General features: G+C 40.5%; 1 protein-coding gene across 2 annotated transcripts; it reads right to left on the bottom strand.

The window, feature by feature from the left end:
• Positions 1-1,010: 1,010 nt before the first annotated feature.
• On the bottom strand, positions 1,011-8,109 carry LOC146321519 (uncharacterized). Of its 2 annotated transcripts, none has more exons than XM_084726719.1 (6): positions 7,970-8,109; positions 5,628-5,971; positions 5,127-5,202; positions 4,648-4,726; positions 3,317-3,500; positions 1,011-2,838 (listed from the first exon to the last, which is right to left on the bottom strand). In XM_084726719.1, the coding sequence occupies exons 2-6, from the start codon at positions 5,958-5,960 to the stop codon at positions 2,224-2,226; spliced, it is 1,287 nt and encodes a 428-aa protein (XP_084582845.1). In that variant the 5' UTR covers positions 5,961-5,971; positions 7,970-8,109; the 3' UTR covers positions 1,011-2,223. The 2 variants fall into 2 exon arrangements, with proteins under 2 accessions (XP_084582845.1, XP_084582844.1); XM_084726718.1 differs by lacking the exon at positions 7,970-8,109 and adding an exon at positions 6,490-7,056.
• Between the last annotated feature and the right edge of the window lie 9,321 nt (positions 8,110-17,430).

Here is a 17,430-nt window from a genome sequence, read left to right as displayed (position 1 = left end):
TTGAAAAACTCAGCAGCACTGTTTCTTTCCAGAAATCATGACCCAGTTGCTCAAGACAATCCAGACCTTGTTGTGAACAGTTTCATTTAGAAACTGTTTTCTTTTTAAGTCTTTTTCCTTCTTTCTTAGGCCTTTGTCAGTTGAAATGCATAAAATAAGAAAAACATATTGCTTTTTAGCTATTAAGCCCAAATGCTGTGGCCAGTCAGGTGAACAACTGAGCTTTGTCTTTGCTGATCAATGATCTGTGAAGACACAGAAAAAAATAAAGAAATAGGGGTCCTTTTAGTCTGCCTCCTTCAAAGTGTTCATACTGAGTCGCTGCTTTAATAGCGCTCGTTTTCACCTTAACGGGGTGTAGTTATTCCCAAGACAGGGATGTGATCTGGGCTGCTCTCATCCATGAGACACGGTGATTCTGTTGCCTAGTGTACTTCAGTAGACAGAAAATGGTTCCTACATGAAACTGCTCACAACAAGGACCATGGAATATCTTGAATGACCAGGACATAAAGGAGACAGTGCTGTTGAATTTTTGCCAAGTTGAAAACCAAAAGCTGTGGTCAGTGTCATCTGGGTCCATTATATTGGAGAGAATTCAGACATCTCTACAGCTGATATCTACAATCTAAATGGATGAATGGCTCTACAGGTATGAGATAAAAAGATGTATTTTTAATTTTTGGGTGAATTGTCCCTTCATTACTACATGACAAATAGTAGCCACTGCTGTTGGTGTGTGTAGAAGTTGGAGATGTAGGCAGTTTGGATCAGAATAGTAGAGCTGTATGCCGGTTTTTAAGCAGTAGATAGAAAGTTGATGATACTGTTGGTTTTGATGCTGTGTGTTACTTTTGAAGCAAGATGAAAATGACTACATGTAGGCTTTCATGATTGAATGTGTACTGGTTTTGTGGAATAAAAGCAAACAATCAAAATGCAGTATGAATGCACTGAAAGCACCAAAATGCTTTTCTGAACACATCCTATTTGGTAAAAAGGCACAGTAGTCCAATCATAAGATTTCACTTCCTTCGTTTTTTCCCCACCTCATGATAGCAATAAAAACCACAAACAAACTGTTAACAGCATCTTCCCAATCGCCTCAAACAAAATTGTAGGCCAAACTATGCAAGCGCACAGCAGGCGATATTCAGCTGCCCAATAAATAAATACAAACAATAAATAAATGCAGTGTCCGATCTACACATGAATAAATTAACCGTGGGACTCAAGAGTCAGAGGTCTTTTTGAGTGGTCCTTGTATTTTTTTCCTCCAGCTGGTCTTCCCTGGATTTTCATGACCCTGTCAGTTTGCAGTCGAGGAGTGGGGCAGAAACATCTTGATCCACAGCGTGACGAGAAAAGTTATGTGACCTCTGATTGGTGTGATGTCACTCCTCAGATCTGCCAGCCAAGTGCCCCAACAGTTCTTGGATTACATTCGTGAGTTGATGACATCTTTTTTTTTCCCACAGTCTCCAAGGACTCGAACACACCACACTTACAGTATAATGCTGCGTTCTGTACACCGTATTTCTCAATTTGCTAGCTACAAGGTTTTCAGTGACTTCAGTGTCACATTTCCTCTTCAAGCCAGTTTCCTCAATTCTATCTACAAGTGAATGTTAGGTCAAACGTGTCTCTATGTCGCCATAAGGCTAGAATCAAATTCAGCTCACTCTGGATTGAATCCTAACTAGAATCACAATAAACCTTGGAAGCTTTCATTCTCAATATTGACATCAGCTTTTATAATTTCAGATGTCCCTCAAGTCATGTCTGCCGAAACAGTCATCTCTGAATATATTGATTGCTTTCATGCTGAGGAGAAACTATTATTTGCTCCTCGAAATTCTTCAAAATCTCTCCTATTGATCACCACTCAGTTGGCTGGAAATATCCTGAGCTTCAGGTGTTCTTTCCTATCCCCCCTCAACCACAACTGCTATTGTGCAAATGTTCAAATTATTATGTAATTTCGATGATCAACTCTTGACAGATTGATACCTTTAAGACATTATGTCCTGTTGTTTTTTAGTGGTCTTGGTGAGGGGGTTGTGTATAATCCATCATTTCAACATCTGTCACCTACAATTCTTTCCTCTCTTTAATGCATCTATGATCACAGGCCTTTAGCCTCTTCCCTTCTTCTTTTCACAGCAGCTCTCAGCTCGGTGATGTAACAAAGCAAGGCTGCCGGCTCTTTGCTCTTTCAGTGCATCAGGTCTCTAAGGGGGTGGGGCACACCCTGGGCAAAAGCTTAAGCGTGACGTGAGACGATTGATTTTGACCCTGACAGGTCTCAGCAGTCTCACTCTCACATTGTTGTCCAGCAACAGGCTGGCTTTGGCACCGGATTGGCTTCTTCAGATTTTTGGGGTGCTTATGGGGTGTGGTAGAGGAGACAGAGCTGTCTTGTGTAGCTGGACTGCCCCGCCTGCCGGGTGGCAGGATGGCAGTGACAGGCTGGTTTTCATTGTTACCTGCCACTGCTGTGCCCTCGTGTGAAGGACAGGCCTTTCGTGGGGACAGGATAGGGGCCACGTGAACCCACGTCAAGCTCGGCTCGGATGTTTGACCTGCTTTGTATTTTGATAGTTTGCCCACTTCCTCGCCGTCACTGTCCTTTCCCTTTGTGTCCTCATTTAGCTGGCTGTTACCGGCCACATCTGGTGAGTTTTGGTTTGCATTAGATGCCAACGATGGAGGAGGAGGGTCGCCCCTTTTGTCATGATCTTGCTTCACCCTCTTCTCTTCTGCGCTGATGCGAGGGCACTTGAGAAGCACGGGGGAAGGCGTGGGGGAGTCTGTACCTGTCCAGCTTAGTCTGCGCTTCTGGAAAATGAACAGGAGAGTAATTTGTAAATTAATATAGAACTCAATTTGTGGTTGTGTTGGTGGAGTTATTTGTGTGTGTAGGCTCTTGCCAGGGATTCAGCAGGGTTTCAACAAGTTAAAAACATTTTCAGACCTTTTTAAGATAATTTAAGACTAATATCACATCCACACTAGCAAAGTATTTCATGCAGAATTTGCATTAGTGTTTACTGGTTCAATGGTTTCGTTTTGTATTTGTTATGGCATTCTCCATACAATTTTTCCCAAAAAAACATATTTTAAGGCAAGACCGATGTTAAATAAAACTTTATAAAAGTAATGTTTCCTTCATAATTCAATTTTTAAGACCTGACAAAATCCTATTTAAGACATTTTAAGGCCTAAAATTCAGATTATTGGATATGAGACTTTTTAAGACTTTTGAAGGACCTGCATAAACCCTGTCTTATACATACAGGAATACACATGTTCTCACCTTGACAGGAATATGTAACTGATCCCTGTGCTTGTGTGGAGGGGTCGAGCTGGATGTGTCTTGGAGGGACTGAGCTGGGGATGCAGCCACGCTGGAGGCCGCAGAGACGGGCTGAGCTGGGATCTGAGGAAACCAAAGCTTCAGCATCATCTCCACCTGGAGCAGAGTGTTCAGGTACTTCTCCCTGCAAAAAATGTTGAAAAGGGAAATAAAATTTTAAAGTGAGGAATAGCAGATGGCAATGCAATTGTGTAACTGCACAGGAAAACATCTGGACATTTATGGTCCTGCATGTAAATCTTGATACTTTTTCTTCTTTAGTTTGGTGTCTCTCTGCACAGCTGGTGTAATGCTGCAACTCTACCCACCCCAATGACTGTTCAATAAAACATGGAACAGGAGATGAGGCTTGGAATCGAAGACCATCTCACTGATCTGTTCTTGTTATAGCTCCCAATTGTAAAGGGATAGCTGAATCATTTGATGTGGGGTTGTATGAAGTTTAGTAGATACTGCTGAATGTTGTTCAGGTAGGAGAACCAGAGAGGAGCACCAGCAATGGAAGCTAAGCAATGAACTGCTATGGACATGTTCAGCCACTTAAAAAAGGTCCATCTAACAAATCAATATATGTTGAAGTGTATGCTATATTTAGAATATTTTCATCACATTACTTTGCCATTAGATAGCCTTTTTTTTGATGGGAAACCACCATTATATTAGCCAGTTATTGCACTGTCCAAACCAACAAAACTCCATAGGTGAAATCACAGAACCTGGTATTTACTGGTCTAAAGCTGCCATGATCTGTTTGTTTGTTTATGTTATTGTGCAACTTTGGTGTTTTAAAAAGATAGTTCAGATTCACCAAAGTCACAATAACACAAATAAATAAACAGATTGAGGCAGTGGTAGGTCAGCAACTCTGATAATATGTGAGGTGGTTTCACCCATGGTGTTGGGTTGGTTTGGAGAGAGCAATAGATAATGGTGGTTTGTTGACAGAAAGGTTGTCTGCTGGTGAGGTAAAGTGGTGAAAATATTCAAAATGTTGCACACACATAAACTGTTTTTTTTTTTTTTTTTAAGTGGACCTTTTCTGCTTTTTCAAACTGGGGGCTGGTATCTACTGAAGCTAATACAGTGACTACAGATAAGTACCTCATACAACCCCACTTCAAATAATCCTGACTATCCCTTTAATATCCATTTACATGCTAAAATCCAACTAAGATGTAGTCTGTTGTGGCAGGAGAGGCAAGATGAGAATGGGTAACAAGTAGTTAGAAACACTGAATGTGGATAGTGGGACAGTGTGGACGACATCTTACCCACTGTCAGGTCTCTGTAAAACCCCAACAATCCTCTGGATTCGATCCATGGCGACGCTCTGCTGGAAACTGCTCAAACCTGTCAGTCAGAAACATAATAACCCAGTCAGCATTTCCACTCCCAGACTCCATAGTCATGGAAAGTCCAAGCACATGTAGACAGTCTCTCTCTCTCTTTCGCTCCCTGACACACACACACACACACACACACACACACACGTGCACAGACCACTTTCACTTTGTGATATCGGTAAACTCTCGTGAGCTGATGAGTCAGCCACAAGACTGTCGCTTCACACTCTGCACTTTGGACTATGTCGATAGGCTGCATCAATACAGACTGCTGTAAAAGAAACTCTCCACTGCAATGGACCCAGGCCACTCAGATCATACAAACCTGTGTCCAGCATCGATAGCTTCAGCTGCCACTCTGCGCACATGCTTGGCTGAAAGCTTTGGTGTACAGTAAGGATGCTTACCACGGTCAAATCTGCCCCTCTTCAGTCCATTCAGCAGCTCCAGCAGGGGTCTGATGAAACCCTGTAGCTCAGCACACTGACAGAGGAAGAGGGAGAGAAGATAAATTACAACTGAGTTTGGGTTAGGCCTCGCTGTCTGAATCATTCTGCTGGGCTTTCCTCTGCATGCACATTGCTCTGTCATCCCTCTTATCATCAATCGCTTTTAGAGTTGTCGCGATACCACAATTTTAAATTTCGGTACAATATTAGTATTACAAAAACAATACTCAATACCTCTGTCAATACCATGGCAAAAAGTAAAAAGTCCTAGATACACAAAATATTTTTTTTTTCTTTTTAACAAATTTCACCAGTGCTGGTTCAGAAAAAAGTCACTGAATGTTGCCTGGTTTTGCTGTGCTGCAAGCCAAAATTCATGTGGTATTGAAAAAGTATCAAAACTTTGGTATTTTTGACAACCTTGCTCTTTTTTTCTGAGCCTTCCATCCAGTCCCTCACCTTTTGAGCAAACAGCAGGTCTCCCTGTGATTTTGGGATCTGACTTGTTGGGTCTGTCTCTTCCTTGCCACTGCTCTCCGACCTGTACGACTCCTCCTCATCCTCTTTATCTGTGAAGCCATCGCACGTCCACTGGGACCCGGGACTCTCCGATCCTCTGTCCCCATTGGCTGCAGCCCCACCCACGCTGCCGATGATGACAGAGGAAGAGCCGTCTGTCAGGAAGACATCTGTGTCGTCCTCCGCCTGCTCTGAGTCGCTGAACAGGAGGCTGTCGCTGGAGCTCAGGGAGTCGAAGGAGGGCTGAGAGGAAGTGCTGCCCTGGGACTGCATCACTGTTGGGGCTGAGAGCAGAGGGTTATGGTTATATTATGACAGTCAATTCAGTGTGGAAAACAGAAAAAAGGGCTCAAACCGGCATGTTTTAAGAGTGAGAGGTGGAGACAGACAAGAATTAAAAGACATGGAAACAAAATCAACACAAATAACTGCTTCCCATTTGGCAACACTCCATTTTTTCTCATCTCCCTCCCAAAAATAATAACCCCAATTACTCAAAATGGTGGGTATACCCGTGCCCTAGTTTAACATGGTGCAGAGTGGGACTGGGGGTAGGCAGTAAGCACACAATGGTAGTGCATGTCTGGCTCCCATTGAGGAGATTGGAGACTGGAGAGGAGAGTAAAATGTGAGGGGGATGGGAGCGTGTAGAGTAGTGAAATCAGAATAAGCAGTCTCTCTCTCTCTCTCTGCCTCCGGTGCTCTCTCTAGCCCCTCCTCTCTGTCTCGGGCTTGCTCTCCATCCCCCCCTTGGATCCACACACACACATATACGTACACACACACAGACACACACACAAACCTCTCTCTTTCCTCCACGGCTGCATTTCTGTATGCCTCTCATCTCTCTCTGCTCTCCCTTCAGCTCATCCTGTTCGTTATGCACACAAGCCTGGTTGCTCCTCTTCCTTTCCTCTTCCACAGACCAGCCCTCCTCCTCTTCCTTCTTCTCTCCTATTTTACAGTCTGTATCTCCAGCCATGTGCCTCTTTAGCTCATCTTTCTTTGCCTTTTCTTTCCCCTTATGTGTAATCTCTGATCCCACCCACACATAGGAGGGAAATCAGAGGGGTCAACTAGTCCGCACACCAACACAGCTTTTATCAATTTGAGAAATAAAGTCTAAACTCAATCAGAGACAAAGGAGAGTGATACAATTTTTTGCAGTGTGCCCACACAGGCGAAAAAGAGCAAGAACCACCCATTGAGTCCACACAATGTCTCCATTTCAGGAATATAGAAACATTTCAACAAGGCTGTTCAGCTTTTACAACACACAAAATGCCCTGCCATTCACATTTTAGTCTGATGGCTGGCTTCCCCTGAGGCTAATTTGTTTCTCTGAAAGTGTCACATAGTTTACATGCATCTGCATAAATTGATTTGTTCCTTATTCCTAATTTTTCTATACATCGTCTGTTATTTAGATCACAGCATAATAAAGTGGATGGGATAGGGATTGAGATGTAGGAAGAGTGGGTGGGATGGGCTGCAACTACAGTTATTTTCATTATTGATTAATGTTGATAATTTTCTCTGTTAATTAATCGGTTGTTTGGTCCATAAAATGTCAGAAAATGGTGAGAAATATTAATCAAAGACCAAGATAATGTCCACAAATGTCTTGTTTTGTCCACAACTCAAAGATATAAAATTTACTGCCAAAGAGGAGTAAAGACGCCAGAAAATATTGAAGCTGAAAGAAGCTGAAATCAGACAAATCTGGACATTTTATCTTTAAAAAAATAGCCCTACCAAAATAGTTGGCAATTCATTTAATAGTTGACAACCAATCAATAGTAGCAGGTCTAGTGATGGTGTATGTGTGGGTGCAGTCTGCACAGGTAGGCATGAACCATGAGGCTGCGTCTCAGGTGTTGGCTGTCAGTCGGTGCCTGCGTACCACGATGCCCACAACAGGAACTAACACACCGCATATCTCTATACAAAATGTTCCCTTCATTACTAACAAACCTACAGCATTTAAAACATAAGAAATCAAGCCAGGTGACATGACAAAGGAGTAAAATATCAAAAATAGGAGAAAACGTGATCTATTAATGTAATATTCTGCCTATATAAAAGCCCTATAAAACATTACTTAATAATTATTTAATAACAAATGTATACGGAACAAAGCCACACGAAATAAGTATCTTTTGGCTAAATTATCAGCTTGTACCGGGGGGCACATACATACAGGATATTGCGGGACAGGAAATTCCTTTAGGCTAGCCTGCCAACTTAGCCATTAAACAAAAAGAACCGTTGGAGATACTCACCTTCAGTAAGGTGGATGAAACTAGCAGCTGCCAGAAACACTCGTTAACGGCTCTCTCTATCTCCACTGTGATACGACAGACCGGTCAGCACACAGTCCGGAGCTGGAGCAGCATCGCCCAGCAGCCTCAGCTCACTCTGACACACCGCCGGGGCCGGGCCGTTCATCGGTTTGTCTTTGCTAGCTCTTTCTCTCGCCAGTTTACGAGCATCAACATGTGCGGGAATCCACGTGCCCACGTTTTGCGCGCATTCTATTGGCTGCTGTCCCGTCGATGAGGCGCGCCATTGGCTGACCCCTCCAGCCAGTGGTGGCTTTACTCGCCGCGGATTGGTCGGAAGTCCGGGCACTCACGGTCCTGCCCACTCATGTGTCGCTCGTGTGTATGGTGTCGGGCAGGGCTGCTCTACTACAGCGAGAGACCGAGCGGGTGTAAACACACGCACGTACGCACGCACGCACGCATTACGGCGTCGGCCCGAGAGATGCACAATATGTTCTATGCATCTGATGGATGTTCACAATATTTATTACCCCGCCCCCTCATCTCTCTCTCATACTCACACACAAACACACACACACACACACACACACACACACACACACACACACACACACACACACACACTCCCCCCCAAACACGAAGTATGCACACCATGAACGCGCCTGAAGAGAAGAAACCTTATGCAACCCAGCACACTAGTCACACTGATTTGGGTTTGATTTATTTATTTTTTTTACCATATATTTATTAGACGTTCTTATTTTTTTCCACATAAAAATAAACGTATAAGCAATAGTAAAATGAACAAACAAAACCAAAAACAGCTCTGATCAACAAACATTTATGGGTGGGGACAAGGGAACAAAAAAGAAGGAAGGGACATTTCATCACTATAGAACATTGGCAGACTTAAGTGTCAGTTCTTTTGACACTTATGAGACATGCAATGTCAGGTTTTTCAGAGTCATTTCTTCATTAAAGCTCATACAATGTAGGCATGTTAAGTTTTAGTGGTTTCAATAATACTGAATCTTCTCTCCTAATCTAGAATCTTCTGTTGTGATGTAATGTCTTGGATGGCAGCAAGAAGTAGTCCATGCTGCTAGTAAATTACAGGTTACAAGAGTTCATATTCAGGAAACTCCTTGTTAAATTGTGGAAAAAATTGGGTCCAAGATCAGTGGAAAAAATGAAAAGGGCACCAGCTGAAAAGTTATGATGCATTTATGGTGAGACAGTTCCGAGCTCTTGTTTAGATTAGAATTATTTCATTATGTAATTATTACAACTACTACACGTCTGTAATAAAAAACATACAGGGAACTGTTAACTATTTAACTATAGAGGCAAGTAGAGGCCAACTGTTTGTGGGCAGCCTATATGGCACTTCACCACAGTCTCTCACCAGGCGCCTTAGAGGTCACATCATCACACTTTGTCCTCATTATGGACACTGTAGAGGACGCTTCACATTTTGTCCACTGGAAAGGCACCCTAAAAGCAATGGAAGGGTACCCTAGTGGTGACTTTTTTATGTTTTATCCAACATAGGGTAATCCAAGAGGGCACTTTAGCAGCATTTTTTGAACATGGGGGCACCACAGGGGACGTTCTTAGTCCTGAGTCACTCAACAGACTAGGTCCAGTCACACCTCACCACACAGACCATGTCATTATCACCATATAACATTATAACAGAGCTCTCTTACAGGCTGCAGAGTCTGTCTCCCAGCAACATCAATGAGCCCTATTTGATTCAATGGCACAATTCAACTTTCACAACCAAGGAACACTAATATACACCTCCATGGCTCCCTCATCTTTTCTGCTGCCTTTCTAATAAGGCTCTTGTGTGACATTTCCAGGGATATCATATTTATTTTTAATGGACAGGTTACTCAACATCATCAGGAAAAGGTCAACCTATTACTCCAGCACAATTCTTTAACTCTATCTGAGATATCATAGCTAATATAACTCACTCTAAATGTGTTATTGTTATATTGTTTTAGTTCTGTGTATTCTTGCAGTCTTATTTGAAAAGATCTCAATATTCTGTGTTCTGTTGTTTCGTGAAGTAAACTGACAAACAGGCTCTGTGACTCAGATTTTTAGTGCCAAAACATCCCCAAACACAACATTCTCTTACTAAAAATGTTACCACTGTTGAGATTGCACAAAATGGTTAAAGAATGGAATAAAAGGGTGAAAAAAAATACTTAAAATGTGATAATCTATATATAAATGTATAAAAATTTGATATTTTGTGCTCTTTTGTGTCATTGTAGCTCTATTGTTGAAATAAGATCACTAATAGAGCTTTAACAATGAATTGATTTGCATAATTTTTTTAGGGAAGAGTGTTAAATGTTAATATTTTCTGGTTCCTTTACCTCGTTATGACAGTAAACTGAATATCTTTTATTTGTGGACAAAACAAGGCATCTGAGGTCATCTTGGCTGTAGGAAACGTTTATCAGTATTTTTCACCATTTTCTGATATTTCATAGACCAAACAACTAATTAATGAATCAAGAAGATAACTGACACTTTAATCAACAATGAAAATAATGGTTACTTGTAGCCTGTATCACTGATACTTCAAAATTGAAGTTGTAAGGATTTGACCATAATGCAGCAAGTGTAGCATGTAGCATCCTCCCCCTCTTGCAGGTTAGTGTGAAGTGAACTCAGTGACCCCCACTTGAAACATGCAGTGCAGTATACCAGTCCTATAGACCACACACATATACACACACACACCATCTGCCCCAAACTCATCATATACATTTTCTCTCCTCTCAAGATGTTTATTGCAGGTCAGTTATTATGGCTTTTACTGGTATTTTTAGATGTGAAATGCAAAGTTAAACCATGAAAAGTGGTGGATGCCGTAAGCACCTTGCATGTCAGGGATGAAGGGACTGCCCTGCCCTTCCCCCGCTATACATACAACATACACATGAACCCACCGACCCCTCTCCTCACACACACACACATGCATAACAGCATAGGTCCTTGTTTGGGCGACAATACCTGTCTTTGAGCCATGTAATTATACAGGGCCCACTCACCTTAACACCAGGTGAACACACCACCCCCTTTTATTGTCACAACATAATAATAGTTAACCTTTGGGTAATAGTAAACCAAGGGAAAGGGTCCTCCTGCTTGTGTGTACTTAGGCACAAGGTCAGTAGAAAAAGCCTCTCCATCCCCCACAGCATTCCTCTGCGACACATGAACCCAATGAACCTCCTCTGAGTTCATGGGTGTTGAAGACCTCCCCCATTATTTCCATCCTTCCATCTCCCTTCCCTGCTTTGGTCCCAACCCCCACCTGGTTTCTGAGCTTTTTTTTTCTCATCACATGTATTGACATGCTTGAGAATTCAATAGGAGTGACCATGGTAGGCCTAACCCTATGGATTGTGCCTTTGTCGATGAACTGGGTCAAAGTGCAGTGCATGAAATTGGTACCTACTATGGAAAATACAGCCTTACTTAATTTTTTTTTTCAAGGTGGAAAGGGAAGGATACAATTCTGGAATCAAACCATTAACGCTGCCTCTTAAGTTATAATATAGTGTAAATGACTGGTAGATTCACTGCTGAGGCCTGTGTCCTCAGGTGACACGAAGACCCATGCAGCAGGCGATCCTGTGGTTTATATCACAGTGAGACTGAGAAAGCTTTATTATATTCACTCATATTGAATGTCATATTGTTAATGTTCTTATAATGGTGTTTGTTTTTTGAAGTCTTGCTCATTGTGGAAGCACGCAGGCATTCAGGTAGTGAAAACATGCAGGAGTTCCTGTAAGGCCATATGCGTGAGTGGGTGTGGGGAGAGTTAGCTAGACACCAAAACAGAAATCTGACCCGCCTGAGGGAAGACAGGGGCCTAAAGAGAGACTAAACTGTAAACTGTCTGCGCTCTGGTTGCAAAGGCCGAACAGCATCTCACGTTTCACCTGTAAACCAGGACAGCTGGGAAACAATTACACACTGCTGCTGTCGTGTCCTCTCTGAACCGCAACTGCTTGGCTAGACTTCTTCTTCACGCTCCTCTCAAGAGGAATTTTACAGTTAAACATAGGCAAAAATGAGATATATATTCCCTTTCTATTATTTATACATAGTTGCATATGCCCTATGGTAGAGGTATTCAGATGACTTATTTAAGTCAAAGTAAAAGAAAAGTCCTGCATGCAAAACTGCACTTAAAGGTAGAGTCAATAGGATTTGTCCAACCTCTTTATAAATGCATCAGGAGATCAAATAGCAGTGTTTTGGGTTGGTGAAATGTCCCAAACACAGCAAAACAATTAGAAAAAATAAAGAAATCCAGGCAGAGGGCAGGGTCTCTGCAGACTTACCTTTAAGTAAAAGTATGTAATCATTAACAATAAAATGTGTGCTAAATCAAGTATCAAAAGTAAAAGTAGTCAGTGGCCTGGTAGCTCAGTTGGGAGAGCGTGCGCCCCATGTACTGAGGCTGTGACTCCTACGGCTGCATGTCACCCACAACCCCCTCAGAAATGTACAGCAGTTGAGTAGAAGTATAAAGCTGCATAAAATAGAAAAACCTGGTCAGTTGTAACACTCTCAACTCCTCTAATCAGGAACAAGCTAGAGAGATGACACGTACTCTGTACATGCTCAGGAGCAGGATCATTTTACCTCAGCAGTTTTCTGTAAAAAAATGATTTTGAGGTATGAAAGTTACTTTTTAGAGGTATGTTATTTTTTCTTCTGTTGTCTTGAGATGACTGCGAATTTAAACTTATATCAATTTTATCTTCAAGCTGTTAGTTAAAAAAATTAATATTAATAAACTATGCTAAAAGGTGCTGCCAGATAGCATGCAAGATTTTGTCATGGCTGCAAGATCAGGGGGAATTGTTGGGGCAACCGTGTTACAATAGCACTGGAGCCAAATGGCCTAATGTAGGCACCTTGTTTGTGTGTCTTGGCATACTTTTTGATTAGAAAATAAACATATTTCACTAAATTAAATTACAAAATACTCTTAACTCAATTCAAATCGTTAAAATCTAGTTACTATGATGGAAAAATATAAATAAACCTTCCTTTGAATGCATATGATGCTTGACATCTAAAATAATTATAACCCTATACCAAAACCCAACTAACATGGTTAGATACCACAATAGTAATGTGATTACTCTGAGATGTGCTTTTTTGGTATACAGTAAGTCAATATGACTGTTTTTTTTCAGTGTTACAATTGCCCCTAACAACTGTTACAATTATCACTAAGGGTGAAAATGTAACATTGACTTATTGCATTAAATTTAATATTATAGTATTGCCCTTATCAGTGAAAATATACCAATTGTATTATTAAATAGCACACATATATGTGTGTTTATTATGTGAGAAGATGTTACAAAGTGCATTACAAAGGAAAATGTAAAAATTTACAGCTGTCCCTGGTCTCCCCTACTTAGTTACCTTCCACCACTGCATAGCTTCAGTGCCTTGACAGTACAGTTCATATTTCATGGCAGGACAAGCAGGAACAGTGCTATTAAATTATTGCTTTTCAAAATGAAAGCATTATTTATTTGATTTGAAGCAGCCCAGTACACAGTAATCATTTAGTTCAGCAGTATTTTCAACTGCTATGTCTGCATCAGTCTCTTACTGGTTCTTTAAAGATAGACATTCTGCTTGGTTCTGCATTGGCAGATTTTCATAACTGTTGCGTATCGAATATCAAGACTTTCCTTCATGCAATACAACAGCAGTACCTCTATACAGAACAATGTAAGTTAATGTACAATGTGGCCATGAATCAATACAAACATTATTGTCTATTCAGGGCCAGACAAACTCCTCTTTCTTCTACCCAGGCTGCGTCGCTCTCCCTCGCTCACATTTGCGGAGCCGGGACATGTGTTCATCAGTATAAATACGGCGATATTCACATGTCGGAGGGACGCTCCGCTGCTAGATTTGTGAATGAAATCAGCTGACACGCCCCCTCCGAGGACGCGGCCAATGGGGTGTAGAAAATACTCTAGCCACGCCCCAGCGATGGAACGCTGAGTAACCAATAGGAGGCCGGCAGGAGTTGCTGCTGTTGCATAATTTGGCTGAAGCGCTTCACGTTTAAGCGGGCCGGTACACAGTGTGAAAAGATGGAACTTAGAGACAGACAGAGGAGGTGGAGAACAAATCAAACTGTGGGTCTTTTATATATACATATATAAATACAGACGTGTTATTAGTTATTATTAGACCGTCTGCCTTAAGTTTCCTTTGTGATATCATCGCAGAAAAGAGCATGTAGCGGAAATAAAGGTTTCTCACAGCTGTAAGACTGTTAACTGTTAATACATACAGATTACAGAAATAAATAAAGAAATACAGAATACATCTAGATACTAAGAATTTGACAATAAATAATAAAAAAAAAACATATGCACATCAATACTTAATTGATTCAGAAGACAACTAATCTAAATTAAGACAATAAAATATAGGCCTAAAATAGTGAAATACATTTTAAGATATGGAGCTATGGTCAAAATAGTTTCACAGTCTATCTATCTATCTATCTATCTATCTATCTATCTATCTATCTATCTATCTATCTATCTATCTATCTATCAGGCTAAGTGATGTAACCTTTGCAGTTTTATTTTAATGTTTGAAGTTTATCCTTGACTCCAGAATGTGATGTAATCTACATCAAAAGACTGTTGGGTGGATTGCCTTTGATATTTTTAAAGGGAAAATCCACCCTAAAAATACAATTTGGATTGATATTCCAGCAATTAAGTTAAAAAATAATAATAAGAAGAAGAATGACCAGTCCATCAAAACATATATAATCAGGAGGAAGTGAAGTTGTTCCACTGACAATGAAACAGATTCACATGGGCTCTCAGATTCTTTGCTTTTGGAGGTCAGATTTTGCTTAATGGAGCTGTGAATCATTATTTTCCATCAAACTGGCCACTGCTGTTCCATTATTTACTGTCTCTGGAGTAGGTCCGGGATTGTAGGAAATCTTTACAGTGTTATGGGAAGGAATGACACAGTGCACTTTATGCTTTAGGGTGGATTTAAAGAAGCAGCCCATGATATGTCATGTGGAGAGGACTCCCCCTAGTGTTCAAAGCTGAACAAATCGTCCAACAACGTGTACAGTATGTTCAGTTTATATAACCTTTTTAATAGAGACGCACTATAAATATGAACAGACTTCACAGCCCGTCGTCAGTTAAAATGTTTTCCTACACAGAATTATACAAGTTAATGCTGTCCAAACAGAGATAGTCAAATATTGAACATTCTTACTAAAAAGACTTCATGTCAAGTATTTGTTGACTATGTAGATAAGAAATAGTGGACAAAGTACTCAACCCCAGTACTTGAGTCAAAGTATAGATACTCCTGGTCAAATATTACTCAACTACAAGTGAAAGTTGCTCAGTCAAAATTTTACTCGAGGTAAAATACTGAAATGCTTGCTTTTAAAAATACTTAAGTATTCAGAAGTACAAAGTAAATAACTGAGATTTCTTTCTGGCTTCAGGGGCAGTATATACATTAATTTTGTGGTATTTTTCACCCTGATAAATACAATCCAACATTAAAAGCCTACCTGGAATTATTTATCTTTTTCTAACTATAATAACATCTTGAGATTTATTTTCGTCTTTCTCCTGCTGTCGTCATGCGTTTTGTTTGAATGAAAGAGGGAAAGCGTGCTTGCTCTTGTTACAGAGCGCAATACTAACCTAACCCTGGACGACGTATTTTTGCTTTTACATCAATCCCAGTTGAGGGCGGGTACTGTGATTGGTTTCCTTCTGTGAGGAACAACATGTGGCCAATTGCACTTTAGAGAAGAAAAAATAGCAACAGCTGACTGCAAAGCTCTTCTTAGCCTAAAACTCAAAAACGACAAATGTAGTGGAGTCAAAAGTACAATATTTGTCTTTGAAATGTAGTGGAGTGAAAGTCAGAAGTTTCTAAAAAAATACAAAAAAACCCCAAATACTCAAGTAAAGTACAGATACTCAAAAAATGTACTTAAGTACAGTACTCAAGTAAATGTACTTTGTTACTGTCCACCACTGCAGATAACTGAGGATGAAAATTACAATGGGCTGTTTTTTTTTACAGCAGACATAAAATATTTTATTTGTCATTAGCGTATCTTATTTTTTTGTCCAAAATAAAGATACCCTATGTAAATGTGGAGATTATATAAAGTCATTCATCTAAAATGGTCGTTTGCTAGCCCAGTGTGTCCCAACCAGCCGGGTGGTACCCCTCAAGAAGTTGCAAGATGATTACTGGGGTAGGAAACAAAGAAAAATATGCACATCTTTCAGACAAATTGTTTTACCTCTTCAGACCTGTAAACAGTGTACAAGTTAAAATGTCACTCTTCATGAAAAACATGAATGTCTGGGTGAAGTTTTAGGATATACCATGCACAATAAATGTTCTGTTTTATACATGGGCAATATAAACAAAGTGGTGCAGAAGGAAGATAATTATTTTGGTCAAAATTCTGCTTACAGCTGGCAGGAAGGCCATCACTAGAAATTGGCTTAAAATGGACCCACCCAGACACAGACAGTGGATAGATATAGTGCAGGAAATAAATGTGATGGACAGAATGACTTACTCTCTCAGAGAGAAAGAAGACATATTTCACAGAAAGTGAGAAAAATGGACAAGATTTAGAAATAAAGATACCGATGTATAATTTTATTGATCACAAACTGTGTAATGCTCTAATAAGCAAACAATAGTAATCTTTGTGTGAACTGTAATCCCTATTTTGCAACATGTTTCACTGTTTGTTTGTTGTACTAATATATAAGTAATGTCTAAAACATGAATGTGAAAGTCTAAAAATATACAATTAAAAATAGAAGATGTACACTGTATGGCTCTCACAGATAGTATAGACCATAAATAATTTATACAGTTACATTTATATGACAGATGTCAGTACAACAGTGTACAGTGTAAGTGTCATTCTGAGAAAGGAAGATCACTCTTTAATTCAGTGGTTCTAAAACTTTCTCAGACCCTTCCTGACATTCTTAAGATTAATCTGCAGCCATGCCCCTCAACAGCCGTCTTTGGTATCCCCACTGACCTGCCCTCATTAAATTCTAAACAAACAGACATTGTTGCGTTCACAACCTTGTTGGCGCGTCGCAGAGTTCTTTTTAAATAGAAGTCTGCACAGCCACCCTCCATTTCACAGCTTACACATGTGATGTTCTTTCTCAAGCTCGAGAAAGTAAAGTGTTCTCTGAGGAGTTCGAATGATAAATTTGTCACAAAGTGGTAACCATTTATATCATTCTGCAGTGCCCTGCAGAGGCTTCCTTCAAATTTTGGGCAGTAACTTGAAGTGTTCGCATGTACTGAGTCACATCAGTACCACTGTCTCTGTG

The sequence above is a fragment of the Lutjanus erythropterus genome, chromosome 9, assembly GCF_056507025.1.
Source record: "Lutjanus erythropterus isolate fLutEry1 chromosome 9, fLutEry1.hap2, whole genome shotgun sequence".
NCBI classification, from domain to species: domain Eukaryota; kingdom Metazoa; phylum Chordata; class Actinopteri; order Lutjaniformes; family Lutjanidae; genus Lutjanus; species Lutjanus erythropterus.
The sequence above is the reverse complement of the archived record's forward strand: the minus strand, read 5'-3'. Positions and strand labels throughout refer to the sequence as shown.

Excerpts from the sequence above, each read along its gene's own strand:
- LOC146321519 (XM_084726718.1), bottom strand. The coding sequence starts at position 6,514 with ATGCAGCCGTGGAGGAAAGAGAGAG. Across the intron at positions 5,972-6,489 it reads GCCGTGGAGGAAAGAGAGAG|CCCCAACAGTGATGCAGTCC; the intron begins GTTTGTGTGTGT and ends CTCTGCTCTCAG. Across the intron at positions 3,501-4,647 it reads TTACAGAGACCTGACAGTGG|GGAGAAGTACCTGAACACTC; the intron begins GTAAGATGTCGT and ends CATTTTTTGCAG.